Source organism: Trichechus manatus, unplaced genomic scaffold (genome assembly GCF_000243295.1).
Source record: "Trichechus manatus latirostris isolate Lorelei unplaced genomic scaffold, TriManLat1.0 scaffold00017, whole genome shotgun sequence".
NCBI lineage: Eukaryota > Metazoa > Chordata > Mammalia > Sirenia > Trichechidae > Trichechus > Trichechus manatus.
The window spans coordinates 17168210-17185624 of record NW_004443953.1 but is presented as its reverse complement, the minus strand read 5'-3'; the positions used below and the strand labels follow the sequence as shown (position 1 = coordinate 17185624).

Here is a 17415-nt window from a genome sequence, read left to right as displayed (position 1 = left end):
GAGAAAGATGTGGCAGTCTGCTTCTGTAAAGATTTACAGCCTTGGAAACCCTATGAGGCAGTTCTACTCTGTCCTATAGGGTCACTATGAGTTAGAATCAACTAGACAGCAAGGAGGGTTTTTATATATATCCTGGGTCCAATTCTGTTGTACATGGGGTTGCCATCAGTCGGGTGCCAACTCTATGGCAGCTAACGACAACAACGTATATATTCTGAAATTTGATGTGAATTTTAAATTAAAAAACTATGGCACTTTAATTTGAAAAAGCATATATGCACTGTCATTCAACACAGTTTTGATGCTATTCCATAGGCAGAAAGTAGTTTCATTCATTCAATATTCAAAAGAGGATTTTTAATAAAAATAAGGAGATCCTAGCAGAAGTGGTATCACCCCAAATGGATAGAGCTGACTGAGGCTTTCTATGAACCCTTGGGTGAGGGAGGCATTAATAGCCTATAAACATTCGATTTAGTCATTCCCAGCACAGTGTCTGTGGGTGGTGTTGAGATAATGGAGACAGGCCCCCATGGGCTTCCCTTCAAGATCAATCTAGAGAATAAACAAGAATAGCAACTATATTCTAACCTCATAGCTACCACAGTCCTAACCTGGTAGGCTAGAGAAATTCCACTGCTCTTTAAAAGCCCTGTGTTTTTCATCTGAAAATGGAAACAGAAACCAAGTCCTCTTGGTGGACTTGTCCAATAGTGGATTGGAAGGAGCATTGCTGGAGTCCCAGTGGCTGAAAGTTTCTGTGAGTAGCGAAGACAAGCTTCCACCAGTGGGGCCTGAGTGGCCAGAGTAATCTGGTGCTATGACTCAAAATGGGGCAATGGTGCTTCAGTGACAGAATTCTCACCTCCCACGTGGGAGACTTGGGTTCAATTCCCAGCCAATGTACCTGAAGTGCAGCCACCACCCATCTGTCAGTGGAGGCTTTCACACTGCTATGATGCTGAACAGGTTTCAGCTGAGCTTCCAGACTAAGACAGACTGGGAAAAAAGACCTGGCAATCTACTTCTGAAAAAAATCAGCCAGTGAAAACCTATGGATCACAATAGTCCCATCCCGTTATGCATGGGGTCACCATGAGTCAGGGACTAACTTGATAACCGCTAACAACAATACCAAAAAACCAAAAATCAAACCCTTTGCTGTCGAGTCGATTCTGACTCATAGCTACCCTATAGGACAGAGTAGAACTACTCCATAGGGTTTCCAAGGAGCGGCTGGTGGATTTGAACTGCAGACCTTTTGGTTAGCAGCTGAACTCTTAACCACTACACCACCAGCGTTTCCACTAACAACAATCACATGACTCAAAATAACAACTACCAGTCACAAGATACCAGTTACCAAAGCCAAACAGGGGTAAGGATAGCCTCTCTGGACAGCTCTCTGGTTCTTCTATTAGGGATTGGCATCCAAAGAAAGACACTTGCCTTTTTTAAAGGATGATTTAGCTTCTCTCTAATATATCAACCATGACTTTGGCCTTCATTTTTGACCCTTCCTGTAGCTGGGTCCGTTCACACAATTGTGTTCAATTATTTTGATGGCTCAACTTGTTCACCAGGACAGCTGTAATGTGTCTGGCAATGCTTTCACTGATAATCTAATTTGATTTGTTCCTCTCACCCACCCTGAGAGATAGGTGAGGGCATAGATTCCAACTAAATTAACTGGCTGGCAACAGGATAATTAGTCATAATGTTTGAACTGGCTTATTATTGCCTGCTCACACATTCACAATGGAAGCAATTTTCTTAAGTACACGTTCAAGGCAAATGAGGGTCACCTGGTATGGATGTAGCTGTTGAGAGTTAGCTGAGCCTCATCTTGAAGAGCTGCGATGGCGGCAGCATTCCGGAAACTTCTCAATTCAGAACCACTGTGTGTAGGAACTAGAAATGAAGACCAGGAAGTTATAATATGCAGTGCAGGGAATGCAGGTGGGGAAAGCACCTCTCTGGAAGTGGATGGCCAGCCAGGAGACATTGCAGATCCCCACAGGTATTGAAAACAGGGCCTGACTAGCCGTGTCAGCTCCCTTGAAAACCATCACCTCCTTCTGCAAGAGCCAGTCTGGACTTTGAGTTGGCTGAATTAGTGAAGTGGCAAAACTGGAGAAGGGGAAGAGACAGGGGTTTGTGTCTGCTTACCAGCTTTGAAAGTGACGATGCATTTTAGACAGGCAAATTCAGTAGCATCTAAGCGGAGTTGTCTAAATCGAGCCACCACCTCTTGTAAAGCCTGTATTTCAGATATGATCTTGTTCAGCTTCTGGGAATCTGTGTTGTCACCATTCATGCCTAGAATAAAAATATGGAATAAATGCTCTAATAAGGAGGCATTTTCATGATATAATATTGATTTTTGACAAAATCCTGCATATCAATATCTATTCAATTGTCACTCTAAGATATCTGATTCCATGTAAACTGGCTATATTGTATGAAAGTTAATATAAAATCTTCTCTTGGATGATAACAAACACAGTAATTTGCATTTAAATAACAATGCAAGCAGTCATGAATGCAACAAAACAACATTATTTGCATTTAAATATAGATTTATAAATGACAGGTATACTCTATTGTTCGGCAGGAATTTGTTATTCTTTACATGTTGTTCTTTTTTCAGTAATGTATTTTTATGGTAATTTCTACAACAAAGTCATTAAATTGTGCAATTCTTACCAGATACAGCCAGCAGAGTGTTAGCATCAACCGGAATGGCCCATTGTGCTATTCCTAGAACAAACAGTTCTCTCCAAGCATCTTCCAAAAGCATCAGCTGTCATACAATAGATGTATAATATAATATAGTGTGTAATTTATAAATTTATAAACAATTTCAGTATGTAAATTTCCATTATTTTAAAAAGTGTTTTAAATGTCTTAGTAAAAAAAAAAAATCTGAATATTCTAGCTTTCCCTTTATCTTTTTGAAAAGGTGCCTATAGATAAACACATGCATTTGAGAATCAGCTATTCCAATTCCCCAAAGTTGCTTCTCTCAAGAAAGGGTTTACCCCTCTTGTCCTTGTATCCACTCATTCCTGACCACCTAGAAACCTCACGAGACCCAGGCTCTATGAAATGCCACCAGCAGTGCAGCAGGGTGACCCCCTCATAAAATGCTGATGTTATCAGGGTGGAGGATTCCTGACTAAGCCTGCAGATCTGGACCCCCATCTTCCCGGAGGGCTGTTGGTGTTGGGCTGGGAGAGCGATCACTAATTCCCAAGAGGCGTGGGGCGGGGGAGGGTTGGAAATCAGGGTGTAATTATGTTAATCGGGTTTTGCTGAGTTTACCTCATCTCCCTGCCTGATTTTTCTGAGAATCATAAGTGGACAGCATCAAGGTGCTTGTCATTTTCATTCTAATAAAATGTGCTATTGAATATTTAAAATAAAAATCTGGTTCGTTTTCCCACTTCACTGCAGTTTGCATGTTGAAGGGGTTCCACTAAAGGACTAAGTGGCAGACAGCAAGTAAATTTTTGTGTGGATTAAAGAGTCTACAGATACTTGTTTTAAGAAAAAAAAATAGTCAATTTATAAACACACACACTCACATACATACAACAAATGGTTAAAATCAACCAGTAAATCTGGTCACAGATAGGACCTAACCACCTTTAAAAATCTCTGTTTTTGAAAAATCCTTCAAAAAATAATGAGACTAGTTCCAAAACTCCCATAGGAGAATATGCTCATCACCTCATATTTTGAAAAATCCTTTAGAAATCAGCCAATTCTGGATAATCTATGTGAAAGGATTTTGTTTTGGGAGTTAAGAGCTGAATTGTGAAGGCTTGTAGCCGAAATTACAATTAGACCAAAAGGTTTAATTTTCAAAAATTTTTATTTTTAAGTTTTTTTACATTAAGTACAGGAAATGATACTTTTAAAATTCAAAGTAGAAAATGTATCTAACTCTGGCCATGTCTGAAAGTCCAGGCCATGAAAAAAAGAATATCTCATGCTAGAAGATTGAATGTTTTTAGCACATTGCCAGGTTTCTCTGTAGGAAATGTACTTCAGACTAAGGGGCATTATTACGCCTTAATTAGGTATGAAATGAATTAAAGAAACAAATCCTTTGCTTTTAGAACTGCTTATCAGCCTTTTGTAGAATTTGTCATTAATTTCGTGAATGCACTGATAACAGCCAATGGTTGTGAGCACTTCATTTTCTTTCTTTCCTTTAAGGTTAGAAAAATGCTGGTAGGGGCCATTTCTGATATTCCTAACAACAAAATTTCTGGGTTTTGGTATGATGCAATTTTTAACAGCCCATACTTTTCCTCCCTCTGGGTGTTGTTTGGGACCACAGAATTATGCAAAATGTCTATTTGTTTACAAAATTTCTAAAAGCACTTAAAGAATCAAAAAAGATCCTAGCTCACAGCGCAGGAGGTTGGCAATGCACCCTTTGATCCTACAAGCTGATAAATCCATGGCCAAAACTGTGAGTATCAAGATGGAAACTATAAAGCTGTAAACAGAAAATAATGAGACTAGTTCCAAAAATCTCACAAGAGAATACTCTCATCATCTGATATTTTTTTTCTCAGTTCTGATGCTCTTAAGAAAGCATTGCTTTATCAACAATTTAAAAATTTATTAAGATACAATTTTATCTGAGATTAAATTTGATGGTTCAATTATATAATGTTTCTGTACATTTGCTTTTTGTAGACCAGATTCAACTTTCCTGAAACAAGATAATTACATTTCTTACTAAGGATTCCATAGCTATACATTTTGAACCCTAGAAAGAGGCTGGTAAAAATAGTTTCTTCATTGCCATTAAGAACTGATGCCTGGCCCTGTTGATTTTTATCCAGGTAACATCCAGTTTTATAGGACTGATTACTGTTGTTTTTTCCCAAGTGCCCCTCCCCAAGACCTGAGTGTCCTCTTGATCGTACCTGATCTTGCAAAGACAGCGTTGAGAAAGCTGGCACACTTTTGGCCCACTTGATACTCATGAAGAGAAGCCTGGCAGCTGATTCACACACAGACTCCGTAGCCACCTCATAGAGATACATTGGGGTCCCATTCACTTCATGGGGATACTGGGAGGTGGAAAAAAAGACACCTGGAACTGAGGGAACTACAGCTTTGCCAAAAAAGCCAACCTTTTAATTTTCTAATTTGAACAAAGAAGGAAACAAAAAGGAATTCCGACGTTCTGTTTAAATGTGCAGTTTGCCATAGGTGGGTAAAAACCAAACATCTGTATCTATATAGCTTGAGAAATAAAAATGGTTGGGAGAGTCCCATTTCCACTCTTTGGGGGCCTGTTCCTTCCAGAAGGGTAAGAGGGGCGTCTGGATTTCCTATCCCCTGCAGCAAATTTTCCTCAGGCTGAGCCAAGTGCCAGGACTGGCTCCCAATTTAGACAAGAACTGCTTGTATTTGTGTAAATAAAAATAGATGTGAAAAAAGTATAAATTAATAGGCATCCCAAACACAAATATGCATATGAGTATTTTTAGAAAGGATTAGTATATTATGGAAATATTTCAATTAGACATCTTAATCATTCACAGAGCATTCCCATTCATAACTGACAACATATTCATAACACTACTTTCCCGAGCTTATTATACACATCAAGGGTAAGAAAGCAATATTAAATATTGTGTGTGTGCATGTGCCCAGGTGTTTGGCTTCCCTGCAGTGTGGGGCTGCAGCTGGCCCTCCTCTGGGGGAGATCCTAGGCCCTTCTCACTCGCCTGGAGGTGGGGAGGGTTGGGTGGGTGAAAGCAGGAGGCTGGAGGGCAGTCCCTAGGTGGCAGCCTTTTGAGGTGGTTCAGGCTGTGGCCCCGACATTAGGGGCTCAATCCAGGTGTAAACCCAAGTGGCCCAGGAGAGAGTGAGGGGCGAGTGGAAATCAAGCCAGGTCCTTCAAACTCCTCTAACAGTGTGAGTGCCACATTCCTCTCTTGCATTAGGGACCCACAGCTTTGCTAAAGATAATAGATCCCTACCATTTGCAGCCAAGGGTCCTTCAGGCCAGTGGTGGTCAGCTCTTTTCTTCTAAAAACATAAGCCTGTTCTTCTGGCCCCCAGGAACACCTAAGGCTGCTCTCTTGGGTTAGACAGGGCTCCACCAGCCACCCAATCACCCAAGGGTGTTTTCTAAAGTTGTAGGTTCTTGGGCCCCGCTTCAAACTTGCTGAAAGAGGATTTCTGAGGGGCGGGCTCAGGAGCCCACACGTGTAGCCAGTTGAGGGAGTGACTTCCCCGCACCCTGGCTTTACAGGGGGGAGCAGGAGTCCTAGAGCGCCCTGCAGAGCCCAGAGCACCCGGCAAGGCCACTCCAGCTTTTACTGGACACTATCCCAGCTCCGAGCAAGTAGGTGAGCCCCTCTCCTCCCTCTGCTTGGCATGAGTTTCCTTGGGTCCAGCAAGCCCACTGACCTTGGGCGTGGGCTGAGCCAGGCTCACGAGGGTCGGCCGCTCAGGCGTCGTGGAGACTGCGGCCAGCTCCAGGCCGTGCGGTTCCAGCTGTGTGACCGCGGTGAAGAAGGCCGGTGCCGGCAGCGCGGCCGAGGGGAAGTGCGCGGCCGCCCCATTCTCCTCCTTGTGTCCGCGGAAGTAGAGGGCCACTTGTTTGCGGATGGTGGAAGTCCGAGGCCCCCGCTCGTGCTGTACGGCTGCAAAGACAGACGGACAAATGCGCGACCGGGATCGGATAAGCAGTGACAGCCGCAGCCGCGAAGGAGAGAAACGTCAAGGCGGAAGGCGCTCTGAAAAGGTTTGACGCCTACATGAATGGATGAGGAAGCTGAGATCAAGAAGACCTCGTGCCCAACGTCCCACGATAATGGCCGAGCCACAAGCAAGACTAGATGTCTTCTGTGTCCGTCCAGGGCTCCTCCCCATCCAGGGGAGCCACAGGGAAACCAGAGACTCTCTGGACTCGTGTAGCTCCGAAACCCTCGTCCCCTTGTCTCCATTGAAGGGTAGAGGAAGCGTTGCACACAACCAGGCCCAAAGTCTCTGCACCAACTTTTCCTGCTCCGCCCAAGGGTGACTTCTGCCCTCCCCCCGCCCCGCCCCGCCCCGGCCTGGCAAAATGTCCTTTGGCCACCGAGGGCCCTAGCAGAGAAGGACCCGAGCCCCGGGGACGCTGGGAGAAGGGACGAGGGAGAGCCCTTCTCCCAGTGTGCTGAAGGAAGGCGGGGGAAATGTGACAATTACTACCAACAGTTTAAACAAACACATTAATTCAGGACAATCTTCCGCTCGCCGAGCTTGACAACTTGTCAATACACAAGTTCAACAGGTTGGCCGCTTCCTCCTGCTTCTTGGGCGCAGAGGAAGGCGCTCTCGGCTTGGGCGCTGTGCACCGTGGAGCAGCCACCGGCAGCCAGGCACTGCCGCCGATGCAAAGCCCACCCGCATCCAATTGGGAGGGAGACCCCATCAGCCCTCCCGGCCCATGACCCACCCACCTCCACTGCCCCGGCATGGGGCACCCTCACCAGGCCGCGACAGGAGACGCAGCAGGGACTGCGGGCGCGTCATGACTTCCTAGCTCTTGCTTCGCACGTTTAAGAGCCTCCTGGAGCTGGGTGTCCGAGGCACGCACAGGCTTCACCCAGCCTCCTCAACCCCCTCTCTCTCCTTTCCGTAGAATCCAGGAGAGGCTCTAGATTTTGGCCTCTTGGTGAATTTGCGAGGGTTTGAAATTCTGAGTTTCCGTGTCTGTTTTCCCCTCCCCCAAAACACTGTCTCCCAACCCTCACAATCCCCTCCCGAGGAGACTGTTCAGACTGTGAGATCCTGCGGGGAGTCTACACAGGCTTAGAGGTGCCACGAAGGACTGCAAGGGGAGGCGAGAAGAGGGATTAGGACGTGAGACAGGAAATACTGCGCACTCCCCCCACAGGAGTGGGGTCCCCAGGAGCGCTGCCTTCGCAAGGGTGGCTGTGGTTCCCTATGTGGGCATGGGCCTTGCAGTTGGGAGTTCAAGGTGGTCGGGAGGGGATTCATGCAGAGAGGAAGGATACGACTGACAGCCCGAGGCCAATTCCCAGCATCTGGAAAGAAGTGCTCGAGAGATGATTTACATGCATAGGAGTGCTATGTATTTTCTGTACATATAATTTACTTACTACTCAATCAACATTAGAAGAATAAAGGGATGTACTGATTACCATCTTTGTTCATGTTGACTTCCAAACACTTCTTCAGCCGACACGCCCTGCACTGGTTTCTGTGAGTCTTATCCACGGGGCAGCCTCCCTGGAACAGAGCGCAGGCGGTCAGCGGCCCCCTGGGCCTTTGGGCTGGGGACTCCCAGCCCGCGCCGCGCCAGGTCGTGGGAAACGGCTTGCCAGCGGGATCCGGCCGGCAGCAGACCCCGGAGTGGCTATCCTGAGCCCGCGAAACGCGAGGTCCTTGGGGCACGGCAGGGTCAGCTAGAGAAGGAGCTGGGGCTCCCGGGGCTACTTCAAGAGAGCTATTCCCCCGCCTTATAAAAGCAAATAGGAAGGGAAAACTCCAAGCAGGTGAATGGTCAGAGCGCCAGGTCCGACTGGGCTGGGACGAGAAGCTCTGGACGGGAACTTCCGCCATTCGCAAAGGTGGGGTGGGGGGAGGGGTCGATACTTTTCAGGACCGAAGACAGCGACCTGGCCACAGAGGAGGAGGCCCTGAGCTGTGTTGGGAGCGGGCTTGCCTATCAGGATGCTCTCCCCCGGACCCCAACTTCTCTTTCCGCTTTTGAGTCTGGAGTCTACCTTTTCTGTCACTTTCTGGGCGAGCCTACTTTTCTGCCAGGCTTCCTCTGATTTATTTTTCGCTCCCCTGTTCCCTCACTTCTGTCTTAAAGACTAGCCTCAGCCCAGATTCATGAAAACACAACCATTCCCTGAAGGTGAAGCAGAAGCCAGAGTGGTTAGGAGGACAGACCTCCAGAGGAGAGGGTGGGAAGGGAAGAACCCGAGGCCCACAATACAAATATGACCAGAAAGATAACGTGATGGACTGTCAATGAAATGACACTGAGAATATGTACTGAGAGTATCAGCACCATTACTGAAAAAAGGTAACCACTGACTTAGAAATACTTACCTGAGAGGCATGAGATATGTTTTACCTAATGCAATTTTGTGGAAAAACATTGGCCATTAAAGAGGAAATGTATAGAAAAATTTTCTTCAAAATTTCAGTGTGAGGTGTCATTACCAAGGGAAGATAGACATAAATACAAAGAGTCATACACGCATTTGTAGTTTGTACACAGAAATGCATAAGCAGTTTAGTGGTTTCCTGCTTGTGTTTATATAAGTTGCTACATTATATACATCTGGAATAGGAAGAAAGAGAATAGAATAAATTTATTTTTATATTGCTTCACAATCTCAAAAATTCCCATACACTAAAGTTGGGGTAAGTAGATTTTCTTTCTTTCTTTCCTTTTTAAAAAAATATCCCTTGAGGGAGGGGGAAACTACACATTAGAATGCAGTTTTTTCAGACCACACCTCCAATTTAAAACATGTTGACTTGTTTAAAACAAAGGAAGGGCAGAGATTCACATAAAAAAATTTATAAACGTCCTAATTATTGTTCATAATAAATGAGAATATTATTTACCTAATTTTAGAATAAAAGAGAGAAAGGAAACAATTTTTGGTCCCTACGTGAATTCTTCAGGGCTTCTTCAAAGGCCAGTGCAATAGCTCAATGTAAAGAGGTTTAAAGGATTTTTTATTATTATTAAATGTAATCATTTGTCTATCCCCAAATAGTATCTTCTCTGAACTTTGATAAACATACTAATGCAAAATGGAAGTCTTCATCAGTTCTTAAGTGTATCTTCAAACCAGATTAAATGAATGTAAGTATCTGGAGTCTGAGAGAGAGAAAGATAAATGTCTCAGCCTGGTCCATTTATTTTCTCTGCAAGGAGAGGAACACCAGGCCTGATGAGTCTATTATCACTTCTTTATAAGTACTTGGACTGACATCAACACGTGGAATTGATAGCCATCTCCTTTTATCAAGTATAACATCTGAGATTTTGATTCACCAAGTTTGTGCATTGCATAAATGCAGGAGACTCAGTTAAATATCATTTGAGTAGCAGTTTGCTCAAATCTGATGACCCATAGTAAGCTCACATTCCTGTGGAGCTATTGGGTAGTCCTGTGCGTATATAATGTGATGTGTCCATATTGTGAAGCTGTACATCCATACAAAACTGTGTACTCAGTTAAACAGGTGGAGAGCTGGGAAGTTCAAAATAACTTGCCCAAATGCAAACATCTTCTTGTTTTTGTTGTTAATACAAATCTATCAGAGATTGATACAAACAGATATGGCTTTCGAAAAAGATATCAGAATAATTCACTAGCACCAGACAATGTGTGTGTGTGTGTGTGTGTGTGTGTGACAGAGAGAGAGAGAAAGAAAGATACATTAATTAGTGGAAAGTGTTTTACCATCTGATTATCAAAGGACAATTTCTAACTAATGTACTCGCTGGGATGTTCTTGAAAGTAAAGGTGGAGGCCTCTATGCCAAAGGTCTATGTCCCTGGCTAAGGGGAGAGCAAAGTGTGGGGGCCCAAAGGCTGGTTTCCCAGGTTGGAGTAATCGTATAACTGAGCTGGAAACTAAGTCAGGGTGTTCTGCTTGCTCTTTCTAGAAGCTTTGGATCACACGCAGCCTGTGCCCTGACTCTCTCATCTCTTTGAGGCAGTTCTGCCTACTCAAGACTAAAAGACAACCAGGAACATCTTCTAAGCAGATTGGGTGGAGAGAAGTATGGCAACTTTGGGGAGAGACCCGTTTGCACCTTGCTTGGGAGGCTTCTCTTCTTACTCACCTTGCCCTTTTCCGACAAGGCCCAGTAAAGGCCACATGGGTAGGAAGCTCTATGACCCACTCTGGTTCTCCAGAGTTGAAACAGCATAGCCCATCACAGAACATGCCCTCTCTGTTCCAAGTGGCCAACACTCATGTTGGGTCTCAGATAAGGGTGGTAGCGACCTTGACTTAGATCCCCCTCCCCCTTCCTTATTTCTGCCATCCCAGACGTTGGTCAGGGGACTGGGCTTTGATGCTGCCAGGAATGGGGGTGGGGAGGCAACAGAACATAGCCCTTTCTCCTGTTGCTACATGTGGTCTCAATTCTAAAACTCTTTAGGCCTCATGGCCCTGCTTTATAGCCACTGGGTATGGGCCTCACCCAGTGTCAAAATCTGTCAGAGGATTTAAAAAGAGGGTGTAGGGAGGTGCTGGAATTTCAGACTTCCTCCTGTAAACTGTCTTTCCTTACCTGTTCCCGCCTTTCCCAAGCAAAAGGGCCCCGGAGAGTTGAGGTAGGATGAAGGGGAGGCAGGGGACATCAGGGCCGAGTCTCCTCCTCAGCACGTGGAAACTCAGAGAATTCTTTGGCACAAGGGGGAGGAGGTGGCAGAGGAGAACCGGGCCATGCAGCTCTGGCTAAGGTACCTGGTTTCCAGATTTGCAGACATAGGTCCGATTCCTTCGGATACTCCGTTTGAAAAACCCGGAACAGCCGTCACAGGCGTAGACTCCGTAGTGTTTCCCGGAGCTGCGGTCACCACACACTTTACAGGGGATATCTAAAATGCGGCCTGAAATTGCAGGAAAGAGAAAGGGGGGGCGGGGGGGGGGAAGGGAGAGAGAGAAAAAAGGGCGGAGGCGAGGGAGGAAAGGAGAGAGGGAGAGAGAGATGCTAAGCAATCTGACCTCTGAAGGGATTAGCATTGAAGCTGCGGTAAAAGCAAATAATGAAGTGATTTTATAGCCAAACTTTTTTTCCTTGAGCAAGTGTCAGTTTCCTACAATGAGCATTATTCATGCACCGCTACATGTATTTGGGTCTCCTCTAATCGCCGAGACCCATTTTGGAATAAAAGATTACAGCAGGCCCGGGCGGCAGCACGGCCCGCCGCTGCCTTTCTGCTCAGCGGAAAGTTTGGCCGCCTCCCTCCCCCGTTCTTGCATTTAATAGAGAAAGTTGTTAGTGAGCGCGCAAGGAGAAAAACTTGAAATGTAAAAGGGAAAAGAAGAAAAACAAACACGGCTGGAACCGGGGATGGCAGCTGGAAGGCAATCGAATTTTCTCTGAGCTCCGCCGGCCGGTTGTTATTATTAGGATTATTATTGTAATGCAAATACTCATATTATTAATGATAATAAGGGTAGTGGTAATTGCCCAACTTTCGCTTTACCTACCTTTAAAAAAGAAAAAGCTTAGTTTTTGATAAATGATTTCTTTTAGGGAAAATCTCCAAAATACCTAGCACCGGAACGGGCAAGAGAGAAGAGGGCGATGCAAGTGTGTTGATTCCCTGACACGTTAGCGTAGGACAGCGACCCCTCTACCCTCCACTCCCCGAGTTTGCTCCCTACTAAACCTGCTTCCTAACTCTAGGTCCTGGTGTTATTGAAAAATCGGCCACACCACCTCTTCCCCCTGTTCTCCCTCCGCTGCCAAGGCCTGATTTTTTTTTTTTTTTTTAATCTTCTTCAGGCTATACCGCCCCCCTCCTCCGACGGTCGCCCAGCTCAAGAGAACTTTGCTTGGAATCCCCTGAAGCCAACAAGCCTGGGGTGGCCGCGAACCCTAGAGGAATACTAGGGTGGGAGTAAAATACCGACATTCAGCGAGGAGAGAATTATTTTTCTCTAAGGTTCAAGCGTCCAACAAGTGCCTGGGGAGGCTCATAAGGGCGGAGAAATTCTTCCTCCCGCAAACAAAGGGGGCCATTAGATAAAGTGTTAGCTTAATGATTTCTTTTCCTTGAGCAACCCGCCAGACGGTCTCCGAGTGGCCGAGGGGACTGCGATTAGGCTGGGATGTAGCGAGGCAACGGTGAGAACCACTGGGCTAGGGGTTGCCAGGGCGCGGTGAGCAGAGGCCCCGGAGGCGTCGAAGGTGGTAAGCGGCTCCCGGATTCCGAAGCGTCGGGTCGGACGTGCACCTACAGCGTGGTTGGCGCGGCTTAGGTTGGTGGGTGGGATGGGGGGAGGGAAAGCGCGGGCGGCCGGGTAGGGTGGGGTGGGGGTCGGTAACGAACAGGCTCGGCCCGGGTAATTACAACCCTGCCGCAGCACCTGCCTATAGAGCCACCAGTGACCCGTCAAAAAGAGTAGCATGGGAATTCGGACGGCGACAAAGGCCGGCGGGGGAGGCGCGCGGCGCGGCGGCCACCGCCTGGGCGCCCCCTCTCCCTCAGGGAGGGAAAGGAGGTGGCGCTGGGGGAAGGGAGGGCTGGAGAGAGCCCGGCGAGGCCCTGGCGGGCCTTGTCCTGCACTCCCTCGGGCCTGTCACTGCGCCCGAGGGAACCCGCGGCCGCTCCGGAGCCGGGGGCGCGAGCTCTGCTGCCAGGCGCGAGCTCTGCAAGCGGCAAACTTGGTTTCCATGATTTGCTGCCATCCTCCTCTGCATAACGCACGCTCTCTGGTCTTGCTCGGGTCCAAGTTTCGAGCCCTAATACTGTCACCCCATCTGTCCTCCACTTCTCTGTGACACTTTTGATGACGCCAAGATGAGCACGAGGGAGAAGTAATGATGGAGTTTCTTTTCCTGGCTTCTCATCGGGCCAGGAGGCCAAGGATACACACCTCTGCAGGACCCAAGTGGGGGGTGGAGGGAGCATCAGCCGGGGATAGGAGGCCCTCCGCAGACTCCCGGAGCCGGCTCCTCGACGGCCGCCTCCTCCTCCCATCCTCCTCCCCACCCTCCACCCCGCACCAGGTCGCTGAGGCTACAGATCTGCCTTTTTTTCTGCCCAGACCTCGGATCCGCGGCCCCTGGGCAGATTTGAAACAGGCCACCAGGCTCGGACGGGGCATAGTAGGGAAGGACGCGAAAATGCCGGGCCATAGTGGGTCTGCTCCTCAGACTTCTCCACCTGGCTACGTTAAGGTGACTTGGGGTCACGAGACAAGCTAGTTGACCCCGTTGCAAAGGTTCCTTCATTTAGCAAGACTAGCGAGCTCTGACGTGAGCCGAGCGGCAGCTTCCTGAGGCTAGAAAACCGTTCTTAACTTCCCTCGCCAGGGGGTCCCCTGGGGGCTTTTTGTGTGTCATAATTGCCTAAAGATATATGGCAGCTTCGATTACTGTAATTACCATCAGAGACTGTTGAAAGAAGTTAGTCGGGGCTTCAGGGGTGACTGGCCGGGTCTTGTTACCACCCAGGAGGGGCTCCCGGGTGACAAGGCTCTGCTCTCCAGCCGCGCCAAGCCGAGCGAGACGGGGGCGCAGCCCTGGAGCCTGGCCTAGCCTGACCCGGCCCGCTAGTCTCACCTCCTCCACCCGGGGCCCGAAGGTCCGAGGTTTGGGGCCCAGCTGCCGCCCCTGGTCTGAGAGGGCCTGGATCCAGCAGGGCCGTGGGCGGGAGCCGCTGTCCTGAGGGCAGGAGAAACCTCAGCAGCGGCGTCCAGACCTGCGCCGGTGCTGGAAGTTGCCAAGACCGAACTCTGGCTCTTAACGCAAGTCGGAAACCTCCAAGGTTTCCCCAATATGTCCGCTCTGCCTTTTCCCCTAAAAGTTCGGCGGGTCTGCCTGCGTCCTGGCCCCCGACGCGGGGGCTCGACCCCGGCGGGCCCAGGTTCGCGCCTGCCCCTTCCCTCGCCTCCAAGGCCCCATTTCAAGCCCCACCCCAGGGGCTCTGCACCCCTAATGGACGAAAGAACCCTAGACTCCTTACTTTCAGGAGAGGCGGCGAGGGCTTGCCCAGTCCGAGCAAGCCAGGAGGCCCGCCGAGGCCCCCGGGCGTGGCTTTCTGCAACCGAGGCTAGGAATGCAACAGGAAAGGCTCCCTTCCGCGCCTTCTGGGAAGGACACTCACATTCGGGAACGTGGGAAACAAAAAGCGAGCTCGCCTGGTTTCCCTGAGCTTCGATCCGTGAGGGTCAGGGTAGGCCCGAGGCTAACGCGAAACTCAAGGATTCGTTCTGCATTCGGCCCGAGGTTAACGTTCCTTCTTTCCTCCCTCTGCCCTAGCTATATATTTCTCTTTCTCTTTTTGTTCATGTTCATTTTGCTCTAATCTTTAAAATGGCAGCACCAAAACCAAAAGAAACGAATAAAATGAAAACACTACCAACTTCTTTGCCGTATGTATTACATCTCACTTAGGCGGGTTTTCGTATCAGTCGTCAAAAGTATCTAGGACTCTCCCAACTTTCAAAAAGCCAGGACAATGACGGCGAGTTGGGGCGAGGGCGCGGTGGAGAGCACACAGCGCCAAGAGCGGCGGGAGAACTCCGGAATGGGGGGACGGCCTCCCGGGATTGGACCTTGGGACCTGCAACCCCCGGCGGCGGGAAAGCGGGAAGTGAAATGGCCCGGGAGACCCGAGCACTGCCGCCGCGCCCGCCCCGCGCGGACTTGGGCCTTCACATTCTCGGGTTCCGCAGGCACCTTGCACGCAAATGCAGTCGCGCACACCTGTAGTCCTGCACTCTGGCGTCGGGAGAGGAGGAGGGGTTAGAGATCAGCAGCGGGTTGGCGTTCAGAGGGAGAGCTACCAGCTAAGGAAGTTTGAGGAACGAGGGAAGCGCGCGAAGAGAACAGGCCGAGCACTCCCGCCTCTGCCGAGCCCCCGCTCGAAAAGTCTTTGGGATTAGGGATTTGGTCCGCTCTTTGCTAGAGCTGTTCGCCATACTTTAAATTCCCCAGTTATGACCTCCGAGGATTTAGGATTAAAGAAAATGTGACTTTTAAATTGTTTCTACTTCCCAGTTTGCAGGATTATTTGAAATAGCTAGAAACGGGGTGCAAAGCATTCCATTCAAAATCCGCTTTGCGGAGAGTTGCTTTTGCGTGCTGGAGTTCGGAGTTTTGAACGAGTGAGTTATTGTACTGTCGCCTGGAGCTGCGGCCCAGTTCCCGCCCCCTGTCGCACCCCCACCCCGGCAGCTGGCGGATAAGTGGGAACAACTCGCCGGACTGATGAGCTGCGTGGGTCGCAACCTTCCCAGCGCACCAGAGCGAGGGAGAAAACAAGCAATTCAGAGGCAACAAAATTGCTCCCCTCCCTTCCCCCCCAAGAAACGCTCCGACTCACGGTCTGCAAGTTGCTGGGCCAAAGCGCAGGTTCCCGCTGGGCTCCTTCTCCCCGGCTCAGAGCCGCAGCGCCAGGGGCAAGATCTCCCAGGCCACCCCGCCCGCCCGCTCCGGCTGCGCTCCTGGGCCCCGCAGCGGCCAGAGAGGTACCCACTTGTTGATCCGGCCGGCTTGCTCATGCTGGCGGTCCCGGGGCGGAGCGGTTGGTGGGCGCTGCCCGTGTCCCGGCCGGCAGCGCCAGCCTCGCTGCCCTGCGCCGCCGCTCTCCAGCCGCCCTCCAGCCTGCGAGGCTCCCGGGCCGGACAGGTGGGTGTAGGTCGCGCGCACTGCGCTGCTCCCCGGGCGCTCAGAATTCGTTCCACAGTGGAAACGTAAGCATCCTTGAGTTTCTTCCCGGCTCTTGCAAAACTGCAGCTGCTGGGAATGTTGATATGGACACACGCATGGACAGACAGATGGAGAGACGGACAGGCTGGCTGAAGGAAAAGGGAGGAGGACAGCACGAGAGGGGGATTGAAGGACAGAGGTGAAGACGCGAAAATGATCTTCCTACGAAGCGTAAAGGGCAAAATCTCTCGCTCTCGCTATTCCTGTCTCTTAGTCTTCAGTCTCTCCCTTCCATAGGCATCCAGAATGCGGACAGATCTCTGCAGACCGCGGGTCTTGTGAGGAAAGAAGGAAGCGACAAGACCGCAGTCTCAGAGGCCGATTGGCTCCGCGCTGCTGGGAGCGGAGCGCGGAGTGGGACAACTAGATGGCTGGGAAGTCTTCCGAGGGAAGAGGCGGCGAGGTCTCGGTTTCCGGGGAGAACCGCGCACGCAGCGGCAAAGGGTCCCCTAAGTTCATTACCCTGTGACTTTGTGCCTGTCTCTGCGGGCAGGGTCCCGTGTAATATCTCCAGAAGCTCTCTGACAGGCAGCCGCGGGGAGGGGAATAGGGCGTCCCTGGCCCACTTAGCTTTTCCCCCAACTCCTGGCGGGGTCTGACGTCAGCCATGTACTGGGAGGGGATGGGAAGAGGGAGGGGGTTAAATGCTAATGATATTAATGAACCTCCAAGCGGCTCCCAAAGAAAATGCAGGCGCTCTCCGAGCTGACGACTTAGAGAGTACGAATAAGCGAGAGTGGCTCTGAGCGTGCGTGATGGTGAGGACGGAGCCGCTTTTGTAATAAAAATGAATTATTATATTTCATGGCAAAGGGGGGGGGGAGAACGGGCTTTTCTCAAAATGCTTTCCCCTTCTCTCCAGAGAGCCAGACAGATAGATTCGTGGAAGAAACTGGGTGGCTGTGTGTTTGTGTGTGATTGAACGCGCCGGACATAGCCGCG

General features: G+C 49.4%; 1 protein-coding gene across 1 annotated transcript in view; it reads right to left on the bottom strand.

Moving 5' to 3' along the window:
* NR2E1 (nuclear receptor subfamily 2 group E member 1) overlaps nucleotides 1-16985 on the bottom strand; it is a 21978-nt gene extending 4993 nt beyond the window's left edge. Inside the window, exons 1-8 of the mRNA XM_004372442.2 lie at nucleotides 16241-16985; nucleotides 11493-11638; nucleotides 8187-8274; nucleotides 6445-6680; nucleotides 4947-5093; nucleotides 2707-2803; nucleotides 2170-2319; nucleotides 1806-1911 (exon numbers count right to left, since the gene is read on the bottom strand). Coding sequence (XP_004372499.1) covers nucleotides 1806-1911; nucleotides 2170-2319; nucleotides 2707-2803; nucleotides 4947-5093; nucleotides 6445-6680; nucleotides 8187-8274; nucleotides 11493-11638; nucleotides 16241-16265 — 995 coding nt within the window. The 5' untranslated portion in view covers nucleotides 16266-16985. The remainder of the gene's footprint in view (nucleotides 1-1805; nucleotides 1912-2169; nucleotides 2320-2706; nucleotides 2804-4946; nucleotides 5094-6444; nucleotides 6681-8186; nucleotides 8275-11492; nucleotides 11639-16240) is intronic.
* Between the last annotated feature and the right edge of the window lie 430 nt (nucleotides 16986-17415).